The sequence below is a fragment of the Rhamphochromis longiceps genome, linkage group LG2 (assembly GCF_057381845.1).
Source record: "Rhamphochromis longiceps isolate RC_006_pf linkage group LG2, R_longiceps_female_GT1.1, whole genome shotgun sequence".
NCBI classification, from domain to species: Eukaryota; Metazoa; Chordata; class Actinopteri; order Cichliformes; family Cichlidae; genus Rhamphochromis; species Rhamphochromis longiceps.
This window is the reverse complement of record NC_140558.1, coordinates 39,134,544-39,155,389: the sequence shown is the minus strand read 5'-3', so window position 1 is coordinate 39,155,389 and position 20,846 is coordinate 39,134,544. Positions and strand designations below refer to the sequence as shown.

General features: G+C 41.6%; 2 protein-coding genes across 2 annotated transcripts; both read right to left on the bottom strand.

Annotated features, from left to right (window-relative positions):
* Positions 1 to 349: 349 nt before the first annotated feature.
* On the bottom strand, positions 350 to 8,172 carry nox1 (NADPH oxidase 1). The gene is made up of 13 exons (XM_085428137.1): positions 7,917 to 8,172; positions 7,313 to 7,408; positions 6,293 to 6,403; positions 5,535 to 5,619; positions 4,663 to 4,808; positions 4,087 to 4,280; positions 3,871 to 3,997; positions 3,698 to 3,790; positions 3,377 to 3,618; positions 1,799 to 1,961; positions 1,361 to 1,507; positions 1,121 to 1,245; positions 350 to 496 (listed from the first exon to the last, which is right to left on the bottom strand). The coding sequence occupies exons 1-13, from the start codon at positions 7,959 to 7,961 to the stop codon at positions 370 to 372; spliced, it is 1,701 nt and encodes a 566-aa protein (XP_085284263.1). The 5' UTR covers positions 7,962 to 8,172; the 3' UTR covers positions 350 to 369.
* Positions 8,173 to 8,333: 161 nt separating this feature from the next.
* Positions 8,334 to 20,811, bottom strand: xkrx (XK related X-linked). Its single transcript, XM_085428178.1, has 3 exons — positions 20,078 to 20,811; positions 13,771 to 14,030; positions 8,334 to 10,018 (listed from the first exon to the last, which is right to left on the bottom strand). The coding sequence occupies exons 1-3, from the start codon at positions 20,425 to 20,427 to the stop codon at positions 9,144 to 9,146; spliced, it is 1,485 nt and encodes a 494-aa protein (XP_085284304.1). The 5' UTR covers positions 20,428 to 20,811; the 3' UTR covers positions 8,334 to 9,143.
* Positions 20,812 to 20,846: the final 35 nt, after the last annotated feature.

Below are 20,846 nucleotides of genomic sequence, written 5' to 3'. Positions count from 1 at the left end.
CTTAATAACAGCATAAATCGTCCCTGTAACTTTAGTCAAGTACTACAATAATGCAGCCTAATATGACACAAATATATACATATATATATAATATATATATGTAGCCTCAGTGATTCCTTACTTCACAATGGTAAAAATGGGGCAAATCCCTGAGCACCACTGATTAAAATGACCCAACATGCCTCTGTACTCCCTTCAGAGTAGATGGAGGAAGGTCTGTAAACACTCGTCCTGCCACGCTGGTTTTCCTCGATGTTTTGACATTTCTCTTCTGAAGCGAGACAAAGTTCCAACTGATTGTTATCCTTTGAATATGTAAACGTGCGCTTCCTGTTTTTCTCTCGTTTGCTTATTTTATTTTTTTTTTGCTCAGAAGTTCTCCTTGTTGAAGTAAAATCTGGTCTTGCGAGGATCCACGTCTGAGTATTTGGCACATTTCTTCTCCAGGACTTTCCCCAGAGCTTCAGGGCCGCACAAGAAAGTTCCCACAATGGACCTAAAACACACAGAAAAATAAAACAAAGCTGCTTTATCATTCAAACTTTTATTCCATTCATTTATTTTACAGCTATGAAAACGTGCTCGTTTTCAGATTCTACATGCTGTTACAATCAATAAAACACACAGTGGATTCAGCCTCCTGCAGTTTTTGTGTAGTTGAGGTTGTAGACTTTATATTTAAGCAGTTTAAAAGGTCAAAGTCTATTAATTCAGACTTAATAATCCATAATGACAAAATTAAACTTTTTTAGTCTTTCCCTCAAGTGTAATGCACAATATATTAAATATTATTTCATTATTAAGATGACATTTGAGACAATATCATCTTTACATTAATATTATTAGACCCAACATATTGAAATAAGCAGATTTCACTGTGCGAGAATTTATAAAATCATTATCTTTATTATCAGTGAAATGAAAAAGTAGGTAGTTCAGGCCATATAAATGCAACAGAGTTGAGCTATTTTAGTTAACTGAAGAAATATACAGAACTAATGGCATTTTCGCTCTGAAATATTTACATTTTCAAAGCTTTAAGGTAACTTTTGAAAAGTTCTTGTTCTTCTGAGTCTTTTTAAGCACTTGTTTGAATCCAGAGAATTTTTTTTAAGCTTACGTGGGGTTCTCTTTGCGGACTTGTTCAAACTCCTTGTCCCAGATGGGCCGGCCATAGTGAGTCTTCTGTTTGAGCCCAGTGACTACATCAGTGTCCTTATCAAAGTGAACCATAACGTGAGTAGCCTGTGGAGGGAGAGAAAAAAAAACCCCACTGAGCTTGAGATGAAATGACATCAAACTGCTGTTGTGGACTTTGGTCTGAGGGTGGAGTAGGTTGATGACTGATTCACACACGTACGTGACTCTGATCCCATCCAGTCAAGTAGAGTTTATAGGTGAGGAAATCCCCCATGCCTCTCTCCTCCATCTCTTTCTCCAGCACCTGTAGAAGGTCGGCAAACCACTCAAAGGCGTGCGTTTCCCGACAGAGCCAGTAGAAATAAATCTGAAACCAGGAAGCAAATGCATGTTAAACAATGACTCATCCTCTGGCATGGGTGTGCTGTTTCAAACACAAGCGTCTTTATTTACAGGACAATTGAAGGCCCTGTGTTAGGTTTGAATAGAAGAAGTGAGCTGGTTTGATCTCACACAAACATAAGGTCAAAAGCATTTAGTAACTAACACTAAGGTTATTGTTGTCCCAACCTTGGGGATAAAGAAATAATCTTTATATGAATTGGTTTCATCCATTTCATAATAAACAGGCTGATGGGGAGCAGTTGGGTTAAGTTACCTTCCTGGTGCGCAGTTTAGGATCAGAGTCTTTGAACTTGTACCAGATGGACTTGAGGATGGAGGCAAATGGAGTGACGCCGATGCCAGCACCGATCAGCATGCTGACCTCGTAGTCGAACACATCCTCGCTGGCTGTGCCAAAAGGTCCATCCACGCCCAACCTGAGGGCAAAAAGAATTTTTTTTAACAAGAAAAATAAACTACAGGTTTTGAGACGTCTTCAAAGAGCTAGTTGTAGGTCGTCAAGAAACGAGTTGCTGGATGTGACTTTGGACGTCAGTATCAGTTTGTAAAGGTTTTGATTTTTTTGCAGTTTCCTGTGGCGCACTCCAAGGCTCCCACTTAGGCTTGTTATAGTTTAAATATACATGTATTGTTGCTTATTGCTACGCTATAATCTTCAGTTTTTGTTTGTTTGTTTGGAGGATGTACTATTTTGAATGGCAACACAATTTTTCCAGTTACATAACAGAATGGCAATTTTTTTTTAGCAATAATCAAAAACAATTAAAGTACTAGTAGTACTCGTTAAACCAACTCTTTGGTGTAACTAGGGAATTTGTCTGAAACATGAGTGTCATTTATGACTGTGTCAAAATTCACAAATTCATTTGCAATATGCATTTATTAGCATTTGTCTTTGTTATATTAGCTAACTAACATGACAATCATAGCCATAAGTGAGCCTTGCAACACACGAGTCATGTCAGACTTAGCAGTCCCATTTAATTAAAGCCCTTTATTTCAGACCAAATTTAATTGTAAAGTTGATGTTGCTATGTCGTGCACTTATTGTGCATTTTTGTGGGCGACTCTGTCCGTCTCACCTAAGTTTCAAACTGCAGTCCTGAACTTTGGAGACGACTGCTGGGAAATCGGTTTTTAAATTTGTATAAGTAGGTAATCTGGATAAATGCCACATACCAATCCACACCCTTTTTAACCTCAGCTAAATTGCAGTGGCTGTTTCTTTTTATGCATACACAATACTCATTCATACAAAGAGTGAAACTGTAATCTCACTGCAAAGATTTCAAAAATACCGTTTGATCCTTGGCTCTAAAAGACAACAGTGTAACAAAGTGCAAACTGGAATCTGGTACAATAAAAACCCTTGAAAAAAGCTGCAATGTTGATCTTGTGAGAAAACTTAGTTACCATGGATCTCATTACAGTGAATAAACATTCCATATATGTGGGTTAGTTGGCTTAACAGCCTCCATTAAAGTATCTGGAAACATGAAATTTGATTTCTCCTAAAAATGTTTAATAATGGCATCAGTCCGGATACTTTGTACACAGTTATGCACGCTTACACTGTATACAAGTTGAAGCTGGGATCACCTGATGCAATCCGAGTTTGTTATCTTGCTCAGAGATGCTTTGACATTTGGACTCTTTCTTCAGAGTCACGTATTTGCGTGTTGTTACAGTTTTAGACAAAAACAATAGTTTTGATTTTACCCAGAAAAATTAGAAGCTTAAAAAAAACAAAACAAATTACAGGTAGCAATAGTTACCTCCTCATGAAACATCTACAGTAACAGATTGGATAAGGTCAGATTGTTTGACTCACTTGGGTCCCTCTGCTCCCTCTGGTACCTTCTTCATGATTTCAATGAGTTTGTCGGTCCAGTCGCCTGCCGAGCGGATGTGGACGCTGAAGAAATCCTCCTCGGGCGCAGACGTCATGGTGAACGGGTGCCACTCCAGCTGTGAGATGGCTGGGCAGTTGACGAAGACATACTGACCCACCTCCATTTTGAAACCATTCTTTATCAGCTGCAGCTCCAGCACTTTAGAGGGTCGCATGACAATCTGAAGACAAAGCACATGGATTAGGATCACATGCAAAAAAAGTGGAAGAAGCAGCAGGTGAAATGTGAGTCTAGCATACCTTCTTGTATTGTACTCTCTGCATGTAACGAATGAAACGAACCAGGCGCTCACAGAGATAAATAACCATCGGGCCAATCACATACATCCAGGTCTGAAAAAAACCAAGAAGAGGTTAACGAGGTTTCACTGATGAAGGTTTTAATTTACTACTCTCTGTACAAAAGGACAAACCTGTGGAAACCCTCCTGCAAACTGAGGGATGGGACACTCAGGAATCTGTCCCCAGTCATCAGGGTGATCTTTACAGAAAGTTGTGTTGTGTGGTGGATTTGTCCTCTGCTGGCTCCTCACAATGCGCCTGCAGGTGCAAATTGCACAAATGAAACCTGCTTGCAAAAATAACAACACGCAAGCCAAAGTCAACAAAGGCTGAAGCCTGTCTCGTACCCGGCTCCGTGGAAGACGAGACCAGCGAAGAAGATGATGAAGAGGTGGTGCGTGTACCAGAACACTTCAAAGTAGCTGCGTCTGATGACCTCCATGGAGGAGGTGATGATGAGGATGAGCGCGAGAGTGATGACGACACCAGTGAGGCCGGCGATGGTGGTGAAGGCAAAGTAGGTGGGAATCTGCTGAGGATCCTGAGACACAAGCAGACGCGTGAGCTTTCAGGTCTTGGTCACAGTGTTCACATGTCCAGCTGATCCATTAGCAGAGCAGAACTCCCCTTTAAGTTTGCAAGCGGCACATTTATAAGTTGCTTTATTTAAATTGTATTATTATTTTGTCTTCATTAGACACAGTAAAAGGGTCTCAGGTCAAAAATGAACCTGGGTTACCTACATTAAGTCATGAGACACGCGGTCATCTGCTCCACCTGTGAGCGAAAGCGGCACCCCCACATTTTGCAGTTTGATAAATGATAAGTATGAGTCCTGTTATTTGTTTTATGCAAAGCTCTGTATTTGTTGAGAGATGCGTTTCATTTCATGTCAGTTTCGGAGCAATCCGTAGATGACTTACAAGGTTGGTTATACGGACTGGATTCAGGTAGGTGGTGTTTTCTGTGTCAGCCAGATCGGACAGAGCGGTGCTGAGCTCGTCGTCAAGACCTTGTCTACTGTTGTTGTACCGCTCCAGGTTGAACAAGTGAGCGATCGTATGAACAGCTGTGACAAGACACAGAGGAGACACGTCACGGCTGCTTTATGTAGTTTTGTATTTGTTTGCAAAAAAAAAAAAAGTGTGAAAAGTGTTTTTAACAAGTTGATCAAAGGAAACAGTTCAAGCTTTCTGAGTTTCAAATATTTGCAGTCGCTCGTTTGAGAAAAGGTTTTTGTTATCATATGTTCTTAGTCATTTCCCTGTAACTTGTCTTGCCAAAATTAATTCCAGATCTTTACATATCACTTGTTGACTTGTTGTGTGTGTTGTGTGTGTGGCTGCGTGATTGAGGGAAGGAAGGGAGAAAAATTAATCTTTCTGTCAGTTTTACTGTAACTTCACAATAGACTGAGATACGTGTTACTGTGAGACTTGAGTAAACATGTGCTTATCACTCATGTAGGCACATTTGCAGAGTGTGGCGAATAGTTAACCACACCCATGCACGGGTGTCATTTTCTTTTCGAAAAGAAAATGAGAAGTTTGTCTCTTTGTCTTTTATTGTTGGAGCATAATTCATGTCGCTATGACTATAGCACAACTATAGCACCTGAAAAACAAAACAAAAATAGACAGAAACAACATTGAAATGTCATCTTTAAACGGAAGAATATTGCCAGATTTTATTCCAATATCTACTTAAAAGAGACATAAGATACATAAGGAGGAACAGACGCACAATTTCACCTTACATTGCGTTTACTATATAAATTAAATTCACCATTACATACCTGTCATCAGAGCGATCATGTATGCCACCAGCTTGTGGAAAGTCAAATTCTTGTCCAATTGTTTCCTCATTGTTCTGCTGCAACGCTGAAAAGACAAAGAAAGAAAGGGAGTGAATGGCAAAACATGGGAGTGACATTCTTACAAAACAGAAAGCTACTCAACCTGATGAGTTATCCTTTCTCTGTAATAATCTCAGCGAGCAGTAAAAAGTAACTTAAGCTCTAAGCACAAAGCAAATTGAACCTTACATAGTTTGACAGCATGAGAAACCTGCACAAGCATGCAGAGAACATGCAAACTCATCACAAAACAGACATGAGATGTCAGGGGTTTGATTCCAGGACGCCTTACGAGTGCACCACATTGTTATGCTGGTTAATGGTGTCTGAGGTTGTGGGTGGCCACCTGACCAGTTTTGGGGGTTTATTTTTGCAGCCAGCACAGATGGTACCTTCCCAAAGAAAAACGTACTATAGCCTACGAACTATTAGACTTAATCGTTACTATATACAATAATGGACTTCTATACATTTTACATCAGATGAAAACTTTGGTTGTTAGATTCAGATAATTATTTATTAAAAGCTAGACATGAGAATAACAAAAAAAAAAAGGAGTATTTCTTTGTACCCCCCCTTCCCTGTTAATGCAGATTACATTTTTACATAGCCGATCCAGTAATTTAGGTCAGTATCGGACCGATGTCGATACATAATATCGGATCGGTCCATCCTTAATGAAAGCATGAGGAACTTACCACAAAAGAGCCTCGGAGCAGAGACAGCAGGTTCCTGCACACTGGGAGGAGGATGAGCATGCAGTTAAAGTTGAGAACAGCTGCAGGAGCTCTGGCCCAAGGCAAAGCAGACTAAAATAAAAAGCATCTTCATATGAGCATCATTTCACAAAAATCACAGAGGGTAATAGTCATTGCATTTTTTAATATACTTAAGTTCCTATTTCCATTTAAAGGCGTTACCCTCCACCACATTTGCCTTATTGCTGGACCTGGCCTCTCACTGTTGCTAAAAAAAAAAAAGTCTGCTGTCAGTTAGAGAAATTTCCCCCTTAAATTTTACACATTGCTTATTTAAATAACCATTTGGGGTCCAACGATATTGAATTTTTAATATGGCAACATTCTAAGAAGTACTTCTGTGTGATTGCATGGGGCTTGAACACATCAAGTTGCAGTTTACATGAATTAAAATACATTCGGTGTGTAATAAAGACATTTATGCAAAAAGAAGAATATTTTGCCTCCACATCTCACAACTTATGGGCAGATCAAGGTACATGCTTCTGAGTCATATGGGGTTTTAATTAATACACTGTATTTAAAAATCAGTTGAGATCGAAGTTACAAACAAACGTACTTTTATTGCTATATTATATGTTTCTCTGACAGTTTAGCTTAATCTCTTGGAGATGAACGGTTGAAGACACGTTCAAAAACCATCATCTTTACAAGAATGGGACAGACAACACTCTCCAAACGACGCACTATACATAAAGGGGAAAACATATATATACAAATAGTCTATTTGTGACTTAAAGTCGCTTTTCTTCTATATTATTGCAATTCGTACTTGTCAGGGTTGATGCAGTTTAACATAGTTTCGACACAGAGCATTTAAGTTAAAAGCTCAACACCATTGCTGTTCTCAGCTATTTACATCCCCGTTCGTCTGAACTTAAGTTCACTTAAAGAAGAGAAGCAGTAATTGTTTTTGGTAAAAGTAATGAACCGAGCATCATAACAAAGATCTTTACTCACCCCTAAAAGATGACGCGTGTAGAAGAACTGCGGCCCCAAGTCGTAGAAGAAATAAAAATACACAAAAAGGAAGATGTTGATGGCCATCCACACAAACTGCAAACATAACCAGAACAATGTTTCCATCACACAATGGTTGCAAGCATTGAAAAAGGGGCGATCGTGGCTCAAGAGTTGGGAGTTCGCCTTGTAATCGGAAGGTTGCCGGTTCGAGCCCCGGCTTGGACAGTCTCGGTCGTTGTGTCCTTGGGCAAGACACTTCACCCGTTGCCTACTGGTGGTGGTCAGAGGGCCCGGTGGCGCCAGTGTTCGGCAGCCTCGCCTCTGTCAGTGCGCCCCAGGGTGGCTGTGGCTACATTGTAGCTTGCCATCACCAGTGTGTGAATGTGTGTGTGAATGGGTGGATGACAGGTTGTGTAAAGCGCTTTGGGGTCCTTAGGGACTAGAAAAGCGCTATACAAATACAGGCCATTTACCATTTTACCATTTATTTGAAATACGTGACTTTGCGCGCAAAAGCTGTGCGTAAATGTCCCACATCTGCGTTTACAAAACCCCTCCGTTGAAAACTGAAATCGCAAACGTGTGAATATGAAAAACTTACCAGTATGAAGGCTGAAAAGCCGTAGTTGACAATGCAGTTCGCCATGTTCAGCTCTTTATCTCGACTCGAGCAGCTTCACTGCATCCTTTAAGCTGCTGGCACTTTTATTTCATCCCTGCTTGTCTGGACTCCTCCTTCATTTACAGGTGTGTGATGGTGACGAGACAAGGAAACAAAAGCAGCAGAGGCTGAAATTGCGCTGTTCAGGAAGTTTTCCTGAGTCTTGCTGATCGCATTCCTACCTCCCGGAAACTGGATCAACTGTCATGGATGGCAGGAATGAGGAAGTATATGTTGCACAATACGATATATCTCACTTCGCTGATCGGCTATGCAAGTTGTTCTATGGCAAGAAAAGGTGTACTGCTGTATATGTAAATGTAATAAAAGAAAAATAAACAAAAGCAAGCCTGAATATTCAGATATAATTTTATTTATTGTTCAAGTAACACAGTAGTAGCAGTGAAGGCACTGTTTTAACAGGACAAAACATTAAAAAATAAGAATGACTTTTAAAGCACTTCAATAAAATAGAAGCTCATCAGTGTCAGTCTCCTTAATGCAACATCAAAAATAAGGCTAGTTCTCAGTTTCCTGTGTGTTACACAAGACACAAAAATATTCTCATAGGCTTTTAGACATTTGTAATTTTCTGTTTCACAACACAAAGCCCCCCCCCCCCCCTTTCTTTTTAAACAAAAGCCAGCCACAGTGGACAATGAACAAGACGAGGCATTCATCACAGCAGTTGGTATGAGGAAGATAAATTCATCTTCTGACCTTTACTTGTCATCCTCCTGTTAGTGTGTTTTTACTTTTTTTCCCTGTTAATAAGTCTCCTACTTCAGATGCAAACCTGTGCAAAAGGGCCTTCATGCTATGAAAACCCTGAGATTAAGTAAACAGTGTGGTCTCCTGGTCGATGTTTGGGACACTCCACTTGGCACGTTTCCCCTCACACCTGGCTCAGGCGGCCCTCTCAACAGCGGCCTTTGTGTGTCGCTGCATATCTCGGCACGCTACATTATTTCGTGTACCGACCTTTGTGGGGCCCTCAGTGTATGGGACACCAGGAGTCACCCTAAATACCTTACAGAACGAGAAGTTTGAACTGAAGAGAAAAAGGCAAAAGTTTGTTCTCTGACATGCCACCTCACTTTCTCTGAAAAAACACACATATTAGCTACTCCAGACTTTGTTCAGCGATGCACCTTTATATTAGATTACTTAGGCCGCCTCCATCATATCGTCAACAATAGCCGTCTCCCGCTCTCCAAGCTGGCTGGTGAGGTCAGGAGGTTGTGAACCCTGAGTGTCCAGCAGCTCCACCGGCTCCACCGGCTCCTCCGCCCCAACCACCATGGTGGCTGACGTAGAGTACGAGTGTGCCGGCTTCCCTCGACTCCCCTGCTCTCCACGCCTTTTTTTATGGCAGCAGACGCAGTGCAGGCAGTCGTGGACGTTGTACTTGAAGAGGCGTCTGAAAGGGTGGAAAAACTGGTAGAAGAGCAGCATGAAGAGCACAGCCAGGCTGTAGCAGACCAGCAGCTGGACCACCAACAGCGGGGCGCACACATACTCATAAAAGTCTGACTTGAAGAAGTACCAGAGCGTGATGAGGAGGAAGTTCTCAATAAAGCGCCCACAGTAGTACATGGCCAGGCGGCCCCATTGCTGCCTTTTCTCGATGAGCTCTTGATGGGTGAGGTCAAGCTGCACCGCCGACCAGCAGAAGATGTTTATGCAGGCGTACAGCAACGTGAACATGCACAGCACCACCACAGTGTCCAGCTTAGAAAAGTTGTTCTCCACATTCTCAGTTAGAGAGCCTTTCCTGGCCCAGAACTCAACCCAGGGGAGGAAGAAGAAGAAAAGAAGGTTAACCATGCCGACAAGGATCGTCCAATGAGTGAGTGCCGTGCTGAAGAGGACCAGCGCCGTGACCCGGGTAGCAATCTCCAAGCCTCTCCAGACAATCATGCACAGGTAAGCACAGGGGCGCAGCTGTAATTTGTAGTCATCGAATCTGATCTGGATGGCCAGAACGCTGCACACGAGGGCCCCGTAGGTGATGGAGATCAGGGTGATGACCATCAGCACCACTGGAAACACAGACACAAGTGACCTGTTAGACTTCTCAAAAATCACAAGAAACTATAAACTGTTACAAAGTAGGTTTATTAACAGTTTGGGCACAGAGAACATGATTTATTCACTTAAAAGGATCAGAATTTAACAGACGTACAAGCAGGGTCTGACACCGCATCAAAATTTCATGTCAACCTGGAAATTCTCAGGAAGTTCATTGACACGAAAATAAGAAATATACTGCAGAGTCTGCAGTGCAATAACTAGAGCATTGCAAAGAGGGAAGCATCAGGTGTTAGAACTAAGTGAAGGTGTCAGAGATCGATCGGTTATTGCAAGGAAAGAGGGGCTCAGCATTAATCTAGTCTTTGTAGGAGCTGAATTTGTTGGCTCCAAATCGAAAGTGTTCACACCATCACTGAAAAAAAAAAAAGCACAAGAGCGCCTTCATCAGAAAAACAGTGATTTTCTCAACAAAGAAAAACTTCAATCAGTAAAAGTTCATTGGAGAAATGCTCTCTGATACTGCTCTCTGAGACGAGCAGCATCAAGATGGGAAACCAAATGTAATGGTCAGCTGAGACAAAGCAGCATTTCATTGTGAATGATGGAGAAAAGTTCATGCTGCTGATAAAATGTGAGATTTGTTGAAGTAGCAGAAAAAGAACCGGAGAATGGTGGTGAAACATGATGGGGTAAAGCCTTCACTGGATTTAGGGAGATCAACACCAGTCTTTCAAGCAGACATCCATTCATCAGAGACCTGCTTCATTCTCTCGAATGCATTTTTTGGGGAAAGGATTCCCACTGAAGCAGGATAATGAGCACAAAACTTTGAAGGACTACTTGAAATCACTGTTAAGTCACTTGACTTGAACTCCCTCAGAATATTTATGGGACACTAAGAGTGAAAAAGGCAACTTTTCCAGAGATATCCAGATGGATTATCAGGTTTTCCAGAAATGTGTCAAGTCCAAGAAACAACTAAGAAGCACTTATATATTCTGAAGGTCACGATGTAGCTTGCAATTCTGCCAATTCAACAAGATCATATTAGCATTTGAGTTAAAAACAAACAAACTGTTCTTTAACTGCACCAGCAGCATGGCAGGAGGGGAGGAGAAGTTGGGCTGTTGGCCTGGGTATCATTCTCTTCCACTCTGAACAATCTCAACTACTTTTAGATGGACAGAGGGAAAAAAAGTCTTTCCTCTAGTGCCATCATCAGGTCAAAATTTCAAGTTGTCCTAAAAGCAGTGCAAAGACTGACGTGTTAACAAGCTAAACAGTGAGAATGTGCTTTCTTACATGCTCCGTAGACCTTCTGTGTTGTCTGTCTGTGGCTTATTTACTGCTCTTGCACATAATATACCTCCTACTTCCAGAACATCATGAAAAAAATGTTTTAATTGCAAAACACAGGTTGAATTTTAGTTATTTTTAGTTTGTTAATTTTAGCCACAGGACATCTATACTTTGCCACACATACCTAAAAATAATGTTTAATAAAACAAAAATTAAATTTTATTATTTTTTTTAGTCACTATTCTTTGGTAAAGGGCAAAATAATATAATCATGTCCAGATGTTTTGGCAGAGGCAGATGAGAAACTGGGACTACTGTGGACGGCTGCACAAGTTAAGGACGTCCACAACAGTCCCAATTTCTCGTGTGGCCCCTCAGGAGCAACGTGGTGACAATCTGAACACTTTCCAACATGATAGTGATGTCTAAAGGGCTCAGAGATGATCAATTAACATTCTGAATTAATGACTAGTAACCTCCCCACATCTTCATCTGCTTAAGAATCCATGGTCGTTTCTTAAAAAGCAAGTGGAAAGGCAGACGCCTACAAATTGATCAGCTCTCAGTCCTGATAAAACTTGAATCGGAATCAATTAGAATTTAGCACAGAAGCTTAAATCCACCATGCAAAAGAGAACTGCATAAATTGTAAAGAAGGACCAACATTGACTCTTTGCATAAATGTAGAAGTCTACAAACCTATGACTTGCTTATGAATGTTCTTCACTTTATTATAAAATCATGTAAAAATAAAAATGGAAACGGCAAAGTGTCAAAAAAGAAGAAACGAGCACAGACAACAGACTGCACACCTCCAGCTTCTCAGCAGCTTTACATTTGCCGTTTTTACGCTTAAGCAGTGTGCAGAAAAAAATCTAGATCTCAATTATTCACAGAAAACAAACAACAACATTTATGCCTGAAAACATGCCTGAAGCTGTAAATAAAAAAAACCCAGAGCACCAGTTTGCTTTGGGTTCCAGGAGTTCTTTAAAAACTATTACACCACATCTGCTTGTAAGCACAGATGTCACCAAGCTTAAAGTTAGAGCATCCGTTTTATATTAGCATATTTTCAATTGTGTAAAATTAGAAAGTAAAAAAAGTTTAAATATACATTGTTAAGAATACATGCCCCAAAGCAACAAAAGTCAGTACACGTTTGAACTATTGCGGTTTAAATCTTGTTTTTTTCCGCCCCCTCCACACTTCTCATCTCTACCTTTTACTTTTTAATGCAAACCCCGTCCTGCTTGGCGTGGAAGTGTAGTTCTTTAACACCGATTTCTATTATTTATCAGGCAATGTTGTTTCCAGTTTGTGTTTTTCTGTCATTTTAGTTTGAAAAACCCAAAATGTTTTCTAAACTTAAGCCAGACAACGCGTCCGGGTCAAAGTTTGACTTGACAATTTTTTCAAGGTGCTTTGGATCACTGTCATGCCTGATCCTTCTCCTTCTGCCAGATTTGTTTTAAAAATGGCAGCAATCCTGTGAGCCAGCATTTTTACACATTCACAGACATTTACGGCGCCATCCATGAATATCATTAACGTAACATCTTTTGCACTTTAACGGCTCCTTACCGTCCAACACCCACCTCTGTGGGTTGACAGCCGACACGATAAGCTAAAATCTGAGCCTAACAAATCCATCTTAACCTCATCTGACAAAAGAACGCACTCTCAATATTCTGCAGACATCAGTTCAGATTATTTTGCGAAGTTTTCCAATAATATTTTGTGTCAAAATGCAAGCAACGGGCATTTTGTGCATAAAAGGTCGACTCTTTGTGGTTTCTTTCACCACGTCTGAGCTGTCACAGAAACTCAGATTTACACAGAGCTTTTGCTTTTTTGAAATCTCAGAGACAGACTGCACCACTCTCAAGATTCATCCAAGTATTTCCAGAAACACAGCCAACGTGTATCAGATTACTCATGCCATGACTGGTTCTATGCGGTTTGATTCATTTATCCATTTATTTTTAGCTGCTAAACAAACTTCCTGCATGTTTCTCTCTCTTTCTGAAGTCGTACAACAACTTTTTTTCAAACTCTGCTGGCATCCTCCTCCGCAGGGTGTCTGCACAGGCGTCTTCCTCAAGGAGCTCAGTTACAACACACACTGAATTACAAAGTCTTGGCTGGCTTGGGAAAACCTTGCCATACTCGACAACTTATCTACAGATATTGTAATTACTAAAGGTGATACAACTGTTAACAATGTGACATTTAAATAACATTTTATAGCTCTGCTGTAAATCTCCCAGTATTTGTGGACTGCATTTACATAAACTAACACTGGCAGTTTCTTTGATACACTATCAAATCAAAGTGATGACTCATAGTTATAAAGAGCTGCCAACCTGAATGATTTTCATCATTTTAATATTATTAAGATTTTCTTTTAAAGATACCCTCATACTGGAATAATCATCTGAAACCCCCCCGTGATTCTTACTTCTTGTAGGGAGGATGTATTTCTCCTGGATGGTGGCGTACAGCTGGAGCGTCAGCTGCGGCGTGGAGCCCAGAAAAGCCTGGATGACCGCGGTGCGTTTGAAGGCATTCCTGTGCGTGGCCAGGATGCGCTCCGTTTGGCCAATTTCCCACTCCATCTCTGTCCCCGTTCCCTTCTTCAGCTTGATCTTTCTGGAGATGGTGACATAAGGCTCTTCCTTTTTACCTGCCTTAAAATAGATCACCAGAGCCTCAAAACACCTGAGGAAGAGAGAGAGGCGTGTGTGAGAGTGAGCGAAGTAATGTTTTCACACCAACAGAGGGCAGTGCGATGTTGGGTTTAACTTAGAGGACGCCACGCTGGTATGTTGTGATGTCTGTGTTGTGGAATCAGCACATGAGAGTGTGAGCGCTGAAGGGCAGCAGAGGATCCAAATCAGACGTGTGAGAGGAAAGAAGGGAAAGGATTGGGGCTCATGTGTCGGGAATTTGTTTTTAAAGGTTGGGACATTACGGCACTGACACAACACTGCTCTTATGCATGTCACAGAAGAATGAGCAAGCCTTTGTTTGCAAATCACAGCTATAAATGCACACAGCACTGAGAGTCCAGCAGGGGGCACTCAGCAGGAGGACTACCCTGCTCCACAAGGCCTGGATGGATTACCAGAAAGTCTCAGGGTGTGGTTCCCTTAAGGTTTGCAAGGTAAATGCTCTCAGTGTTTGGTCACAGAGGGGGGAAAAAAGCAGTATTCATAAAGAGGGGAAAACAGGTTTTGCACTGAAAAGGATTTCTGTGGAAAATGTATAGCTGCTTGCTTCAAATAAAGCCTCTGAATGCTCAACAAACGTCATGAAAAGGAAAAATAAACTGAATGTGGACTTAGGTGATATAGCCAAAGTGCAAGTATGCCAACACTGTAATAATATTCATTTGAAATAACCAGGAACGGACAGCGCTGTACAGCTGTATTCAAAACACAGCCCTCTGAGTATTCCCACCGGAGCACTAAATCTCACATCACTCTATTGGAATGCCTTTTCCGACACTGTTGCTTCAGCTGCTTTTTTCTAGGAAAGCTGTAGTGTTTATGTGATCCACTGTTCAATGCCTGAACTGTGTTTGACCCACACTTAGATGGCAAGTAGGAAAAAAGATCGCATAGTCACTCAGCCTCACACAAGCACACGCATACTTTATTCTTTATGCTGGCAGTCACAGGAAAGCCACTTGACTTTCATGTACAGGATTTGCCACAGCGTTACGGAGAAGACACAATCTGATATCATTTCCTGGAACTCTGGCAGTACAGTAGACTCGGGATGCAAAATGATGGCACTGAACCTGAGCCAGTCTCCACTTAGGAGTCTGTAAAACGACCAAGAGGCAGGCTGAATTTCACTTAGAGAAAGGAAAAAAACAACAACAGCATGACATACAAATGAACCTGCAAAGAGGATCAATACCCCGACTTCAACAGAAGCATCTTATAGATTTATAGAAGGAAACATTGGTTGCTGCTCTGTATTTGCAGTCTAAACATGCAATCTGTCCCCTCAGTGTACAAATACAGCAGCACTGCGGGCCACATACCCCACGAAAGAAGAGGAACTGCCTTTAAAAAACACAAGGTCGAGCAACTCAAGAAATGCTGACATTCCTGACTATATAGGGAAGAAGAGCATTCAGGAAGTTCTTTCAGTAAGTCTTTAGCAACATCCTCCTGTTTTGGTCACTTGGGATTATGCAATCAGCTTCAGTGGCAAAGCCTCCTCAGACTGTTAAAGTTGAGACACATAAGACGCTCAGCATGTTTCAACTAGTCCTGGTTGACAAAAAAGCAATTATGTGTTGTGTATCCCTGGTTTGGTTTCATACACTTAAAGAGACAAGTCAAGACAAGTTTCTCATTAGATAACGTCTTTGTTTTACGTTGACTGTCAGAGTATTTTCAGATGCATGCACCAGTAATACAAGGCTCTGAAAAAAATGGACCATCTATACAGTTATCTGTGAACATCAAGGGTTGAGATTCCTCTCTTGACAGCAGATATGGTATGTCTGACGGTGTGGCCACGAGATCAGCAATTACGCCATCCCTAAGTCACACAGGAAGCCTCCCATCTGAGCCAAGAAGCACCAGAGGTGATTTATTCACAGCAGCGCGGTCCATAATGATGCAGAACAGGATGAGCTGTACTGCAGAAACAATCATGGTGTCTGTTTTCCGGCCTCACTGCTGCACTACCGGCAGGCATCAGATACACAATGGATGATAACTGAAAAGCATTAGACATGCAGTCAGCAGAAAACTGCTTCAAAGGCCATTTTGAATCACTGGCATGAGCAAAGCTTTTTTAGGTGGAGGTGAGATGTGTGCTGGATAGACAGCAACTTATACAGCTGACAGACCCAGCTGTTTTTTGTTAAGGTCGGCAGCAAGACCATCCTTGATATTTTCTCCTTTTAATCAGTCACTCTAAGCTCCTTTAAAACACAATCTGAAACTGTTAACATGATCAGGACCCATTTATTAAAGCGCCAAATGTGAAATTATCTATGCCTATTAATTAGAAGGTCCCAATCATGGTTTTTCCCCCTTTTATGTTTTATGCGTACAGTCTACTATAACTTTTGTGCATAACTCACAGTTCTAATATCCTTTAGATGTAATACTTTAAACCGGATTGTTATTTAAAACAATGTCTTCTTCTGATTGGTTCCTTTCATAATCCAGCTACAGGGGTGTTTGAAGTTATTTAGCTGTGACGTGGAAGCAACAACAAACACTTCCTGGCCACTTTGCTAGGTACACCTGTTCAACTGCTTTAAAAATGCAAATGCAAAAACACACAAGGCAGCAGCTCAGTGCATTTAGGAATGTAGATATGACCAGGATGACCTGCTGAAGTTCAAACCAAGCATCAGAATGTGAAAGAAAGGTGATTTAAGTGACTTTGAATGTGGCATGGTTGTTGGTGCCAGGCAGGCTGGTCTGAGTATCTCGGAAACTGCTGATCTACTGGAATTTTCCCCAAACAAACATCTCTAGGGTTTGCAGAGGATTGTCTGAAGAAGAGAAAATATGCAGTAAGCATCAGTTCTCTCGCCAAAAAGCCTTTGCTGATTCCAGACAACAGGGGACAATGGCGAGACTGCTTTAAGCTAACAGGAAGGCAGCAGTAACTCAAATTCAACAAAAGGAATGCAGAAGAACATCTCTGAACATGAATCAGATAGGCTACAGCAGCAGAAGACCACACTGGGTGCCGCTTCTGCCAGCTAAGAACCGAAAGTTGAGGCTAGCGTTCACACAGGCTTAACAAAAATCAGACAAGAGAAGATTAGAAAAAGTCTGTCTGGTACGACCAGTCTGATCATGTCTGCAGCGCCTTTTCAGATGGCAGGGTCAGAATTTGGTGTTAACAACATGAAAGCATCAATCCATCCGACCTTGTGTTATAGTTCAGGCTTCTGCTGCTGCTGGTGGTGATGCAATGGTGTGGGGGATAATGTTTTGGCAGACTTTGGGACTCTTAGTGCCAACTGAGCATCAAGCAAACCAACAGCCTGACTCTGTACTAGTGCTGACCACAGCTACTCCGTTCTGGACACAGTGTGCCCGTCTTCTGATAGCAGCCTCCATAATGGAGGCTTCTCTATCGTCCAGCTCACTCAAGAGAATCAATAAGTCATTAATTAAGATTGTTTTGTCAGGTTACTAAAGCTTGAGTTCATCACCAAGACTCAAAAACACCACATTTGGAGACACATAGTGTGTTGACTGTTTGTCTTAAAGACAGTGTAAAGTTTTTTGTGCAACTTGTAAAAAGTACAGTACTTGAGTAAATGTAGTTAAATTTTTACCAATGTTAAGTTGTGCTTCCTGCTGCTAACATCTCCCAATATCATTCTGTATTACTCTTTCGTGTGGCTTTATCTCTTATATATGTTAATAATTAGATACTAGTGGCTGGATGCCAGATACTGTGGCCTTACTTCATTTACAGTAAGAACCACTGCTCTATTTTGCAATCCAGCATGCAAGTAGATACTCTTTATATGTCGCTGCTACATTGTTATGATTTGCGATGCAATTTTCACTTACTAAAACTGGTAAAACAGGAACAACGTGAGTCTTGAATTCTTTTACCATATTTGAACACTACACTACATAATATAAGCTTAGATCAATAGTGTTGTCTCAGCACTTGAGATTTCCTGACTTTTGATTGGCATTACAAAGCATTGCCTGTGACTGTCATTTATTTATAATTTAATCACAATCTGTTTTTAAATATGTAAATTATGCTCAAATATATTTAAACTGGGATTTTTTTAGGCTTTGCTGAAAGCTGAGCCATAAATTAAGGCAACTTTTAGCCGTGCCTCCTTCTGCAAACTGTTCTTTCCAGGGCACCTAATCTGCAACAGAAGACAAAAGGGTACACGCCCTATAGTTTCACTGTAAATGCACGTCATTACGTCTGAGCACTCCAGAGACAAATCAAAGTTCAGGGAGAGAAACAGGGACGGAAGCATAGGTTTGAAGTTCATGCATGTTTCCTTTCATACATGGTACGCCTCCACCTGTGTTTTCTTACATCAGTCAACATGTGCCAAACAGGTATCTCAGCTCAGATCAACGGACATGGAAGTGCAAGCTGAGCATATTTAAACAGAACTCCTCCCTCTAAAAACGAACTAGCTTTATCAAAGCTAGCATACACTCATTGTTGCTTGACTGAAATGTATGCACTGGTGTTATTTTTTCCTAGATGTGCTCATTTGTCTCACCTACAAGAATAGAATAAAGCATGCGTTATTTCAAGAAACCTTTGCAGCAACATCCAAAACCCCTTTCCTCTTTCTCTTGCCTGACTGGTCTGCAGCACAGAGACCTTTGGATGCCATTAACATAAGATGAGGTCATACTATCGAGTGGCATCAAGTCATAAGTGTGAAACATGTGCTACAAAGGCATGAGTAAGTGTTGTGCAGTCATTTGACAGAGTGACCACAACCGTCGAGCGGTTGGCCATCAGGGAGACTTTCATTTAAAAAAGGCGACGGATATCATCGGACAAGCTGTTTGTTCTGAAGTCTATTACTAGTCAACACACTGAAGGATGTGGGAGGTTGTGATGTTCACTCATCTAGCCTCTTCGTCACAATGGACGCGCTTTCCATCTGGAGTGTGATTCGGTTACCAAACCTGCAAATCTTTATTCAGTGCAAAAACACTGGTTCAACCATAGTGCTGCAAGAGTGAACAGCAAGGGACTGACATCAGTGGATGTGGATATATTTAAGCGTGGCCAAATTAGAGTTCATTACAGCTTTGCAGAGTCAAAGATGACTTCCTGTCGTGTTTGATGAAATGTCAAAAAACAGATATTACAAGAAAAAAGGCAGCTTAAACTCATCTGAGAGGGTAGATTATGAGAATATCTGCCTTACAACCACAGGAGATTATGAGCTATCAAAAATGACTGATAGTCCTATGCAGTTTTCAGTTTACTGGGTACGCGAGCAAAAGCTAATGAAATTTTCCAACGTTTGCAACTGTTAGACTTGTTAGATTTAATTAAAGTGGCAGTTTGTTTGTAGTTCATGAAGGTACTGAACCCTAACCGGTGTTACTTTTCATTTATATCATGCATCTTACGTCTTTAAGCAACTTGTCTCCATAGTTTTCTCCTGCTGCAGAGTCATTCCAGCTCTCAGAGGTTGCTGCCAGGCTTTAATGCATTCTGCAGAACTTGTCAATTTGTAGACCATTAACTGTCCTGCACTGTTCATGGAAACTGGAAGTTGCATGCCCACTTAGGACTTAAGGAGAACTAATGAGATTCAACATGCAAGTTTTCTCTGTTAACTGCTTTGTCTCGAACATGTCAGCAATCAGTGGAAAACCGCTCTTGTTTTTTCAGTTTTAAAAGTCGTACGGTGTTTATATACTGCACTGCAGATAAAGAAACATCAAGTCTGTAAAAATCTGTAACATTATTGCTAAAACATATATTTAACTGTCTGTTTATGTGCTACTTGTCACCGTTTCATGCAGTCAGCAGTGGCTGACATCTAGTGAACTTCCCTACAGTGTAAAATCAAAAATGGAATGACTGGAAATTAAACTGGATTCATGGGTACTGGGGATGTTTTCTTCTGCTTTTAAATGCCCCTAAAATGGTAATTTATCACAGACGAACCTTATTATTGTGGGTAAAAAGGTGTAATAACAAAAATGACAAGCAGTAAAGTATCCTGATTTCAAGCGCACACACTGGCCACGTTTCCCAATTACCTGATAACCGGGCCCAGGAGCAGCAGGTGCAGGAAGAGGACCAGAGGACGGTCCCGACCCAGGTCTCTGTTGATGAAAGTTAAGGCTAGCTGAATGAGCACAGCGGGCACCAGCATGAAGACGATGGTGAAGCTCATCCAGATCACATCCTCGGTGTGATGGTACATGCTGCAGAGCACGGCGGCCGTGATGAACTCAGCGCAGTAGAGCACGGTGGCCAGCACGACGCTGAGGGGAGGACGGGCCCGGCTGTGATTGACCACCAACATGACCCCGTTCTCCGCCACAGAGGAGCACTGCTCCACGTCCGAGATCTCCCCGTCCTGCTCCCCCATGGCCACTTCGCACATAGTAATTTTGATGTTTACGCCACTGAAGTCAGAGTGCCACTTTAATAGGAACCTGCCTCCAAAATATTTCCTTTGATGCGCTGTCCCTCCAAACTTTCCTCATTACGTATAACTTGACTATCCGACTGCAGGCATTCACTCATCCCCGACTCCCCCCGGAGGCTTTTGTATTCTGTTTTCCTGTCGTCGTCGTCGTCGTCGTCTTATATTGCGTTTCCGTGTCTCCGCGTTTGGCCAAATGGAAATCACCTCACTGTCCGTTTGTGCAGCGTCAGTGTGCAGGATTGGCAAAGTTCAGCCCAGTCATACACCCTCACAATAACTCCAACCGCCCGACGATCGTCTAAACTCGGCGGTGATCTGAAGCGTTCCGATCGCTCGTACTTGTTCCTGGTTAAACAGAGAGGACTTGGCTCCGG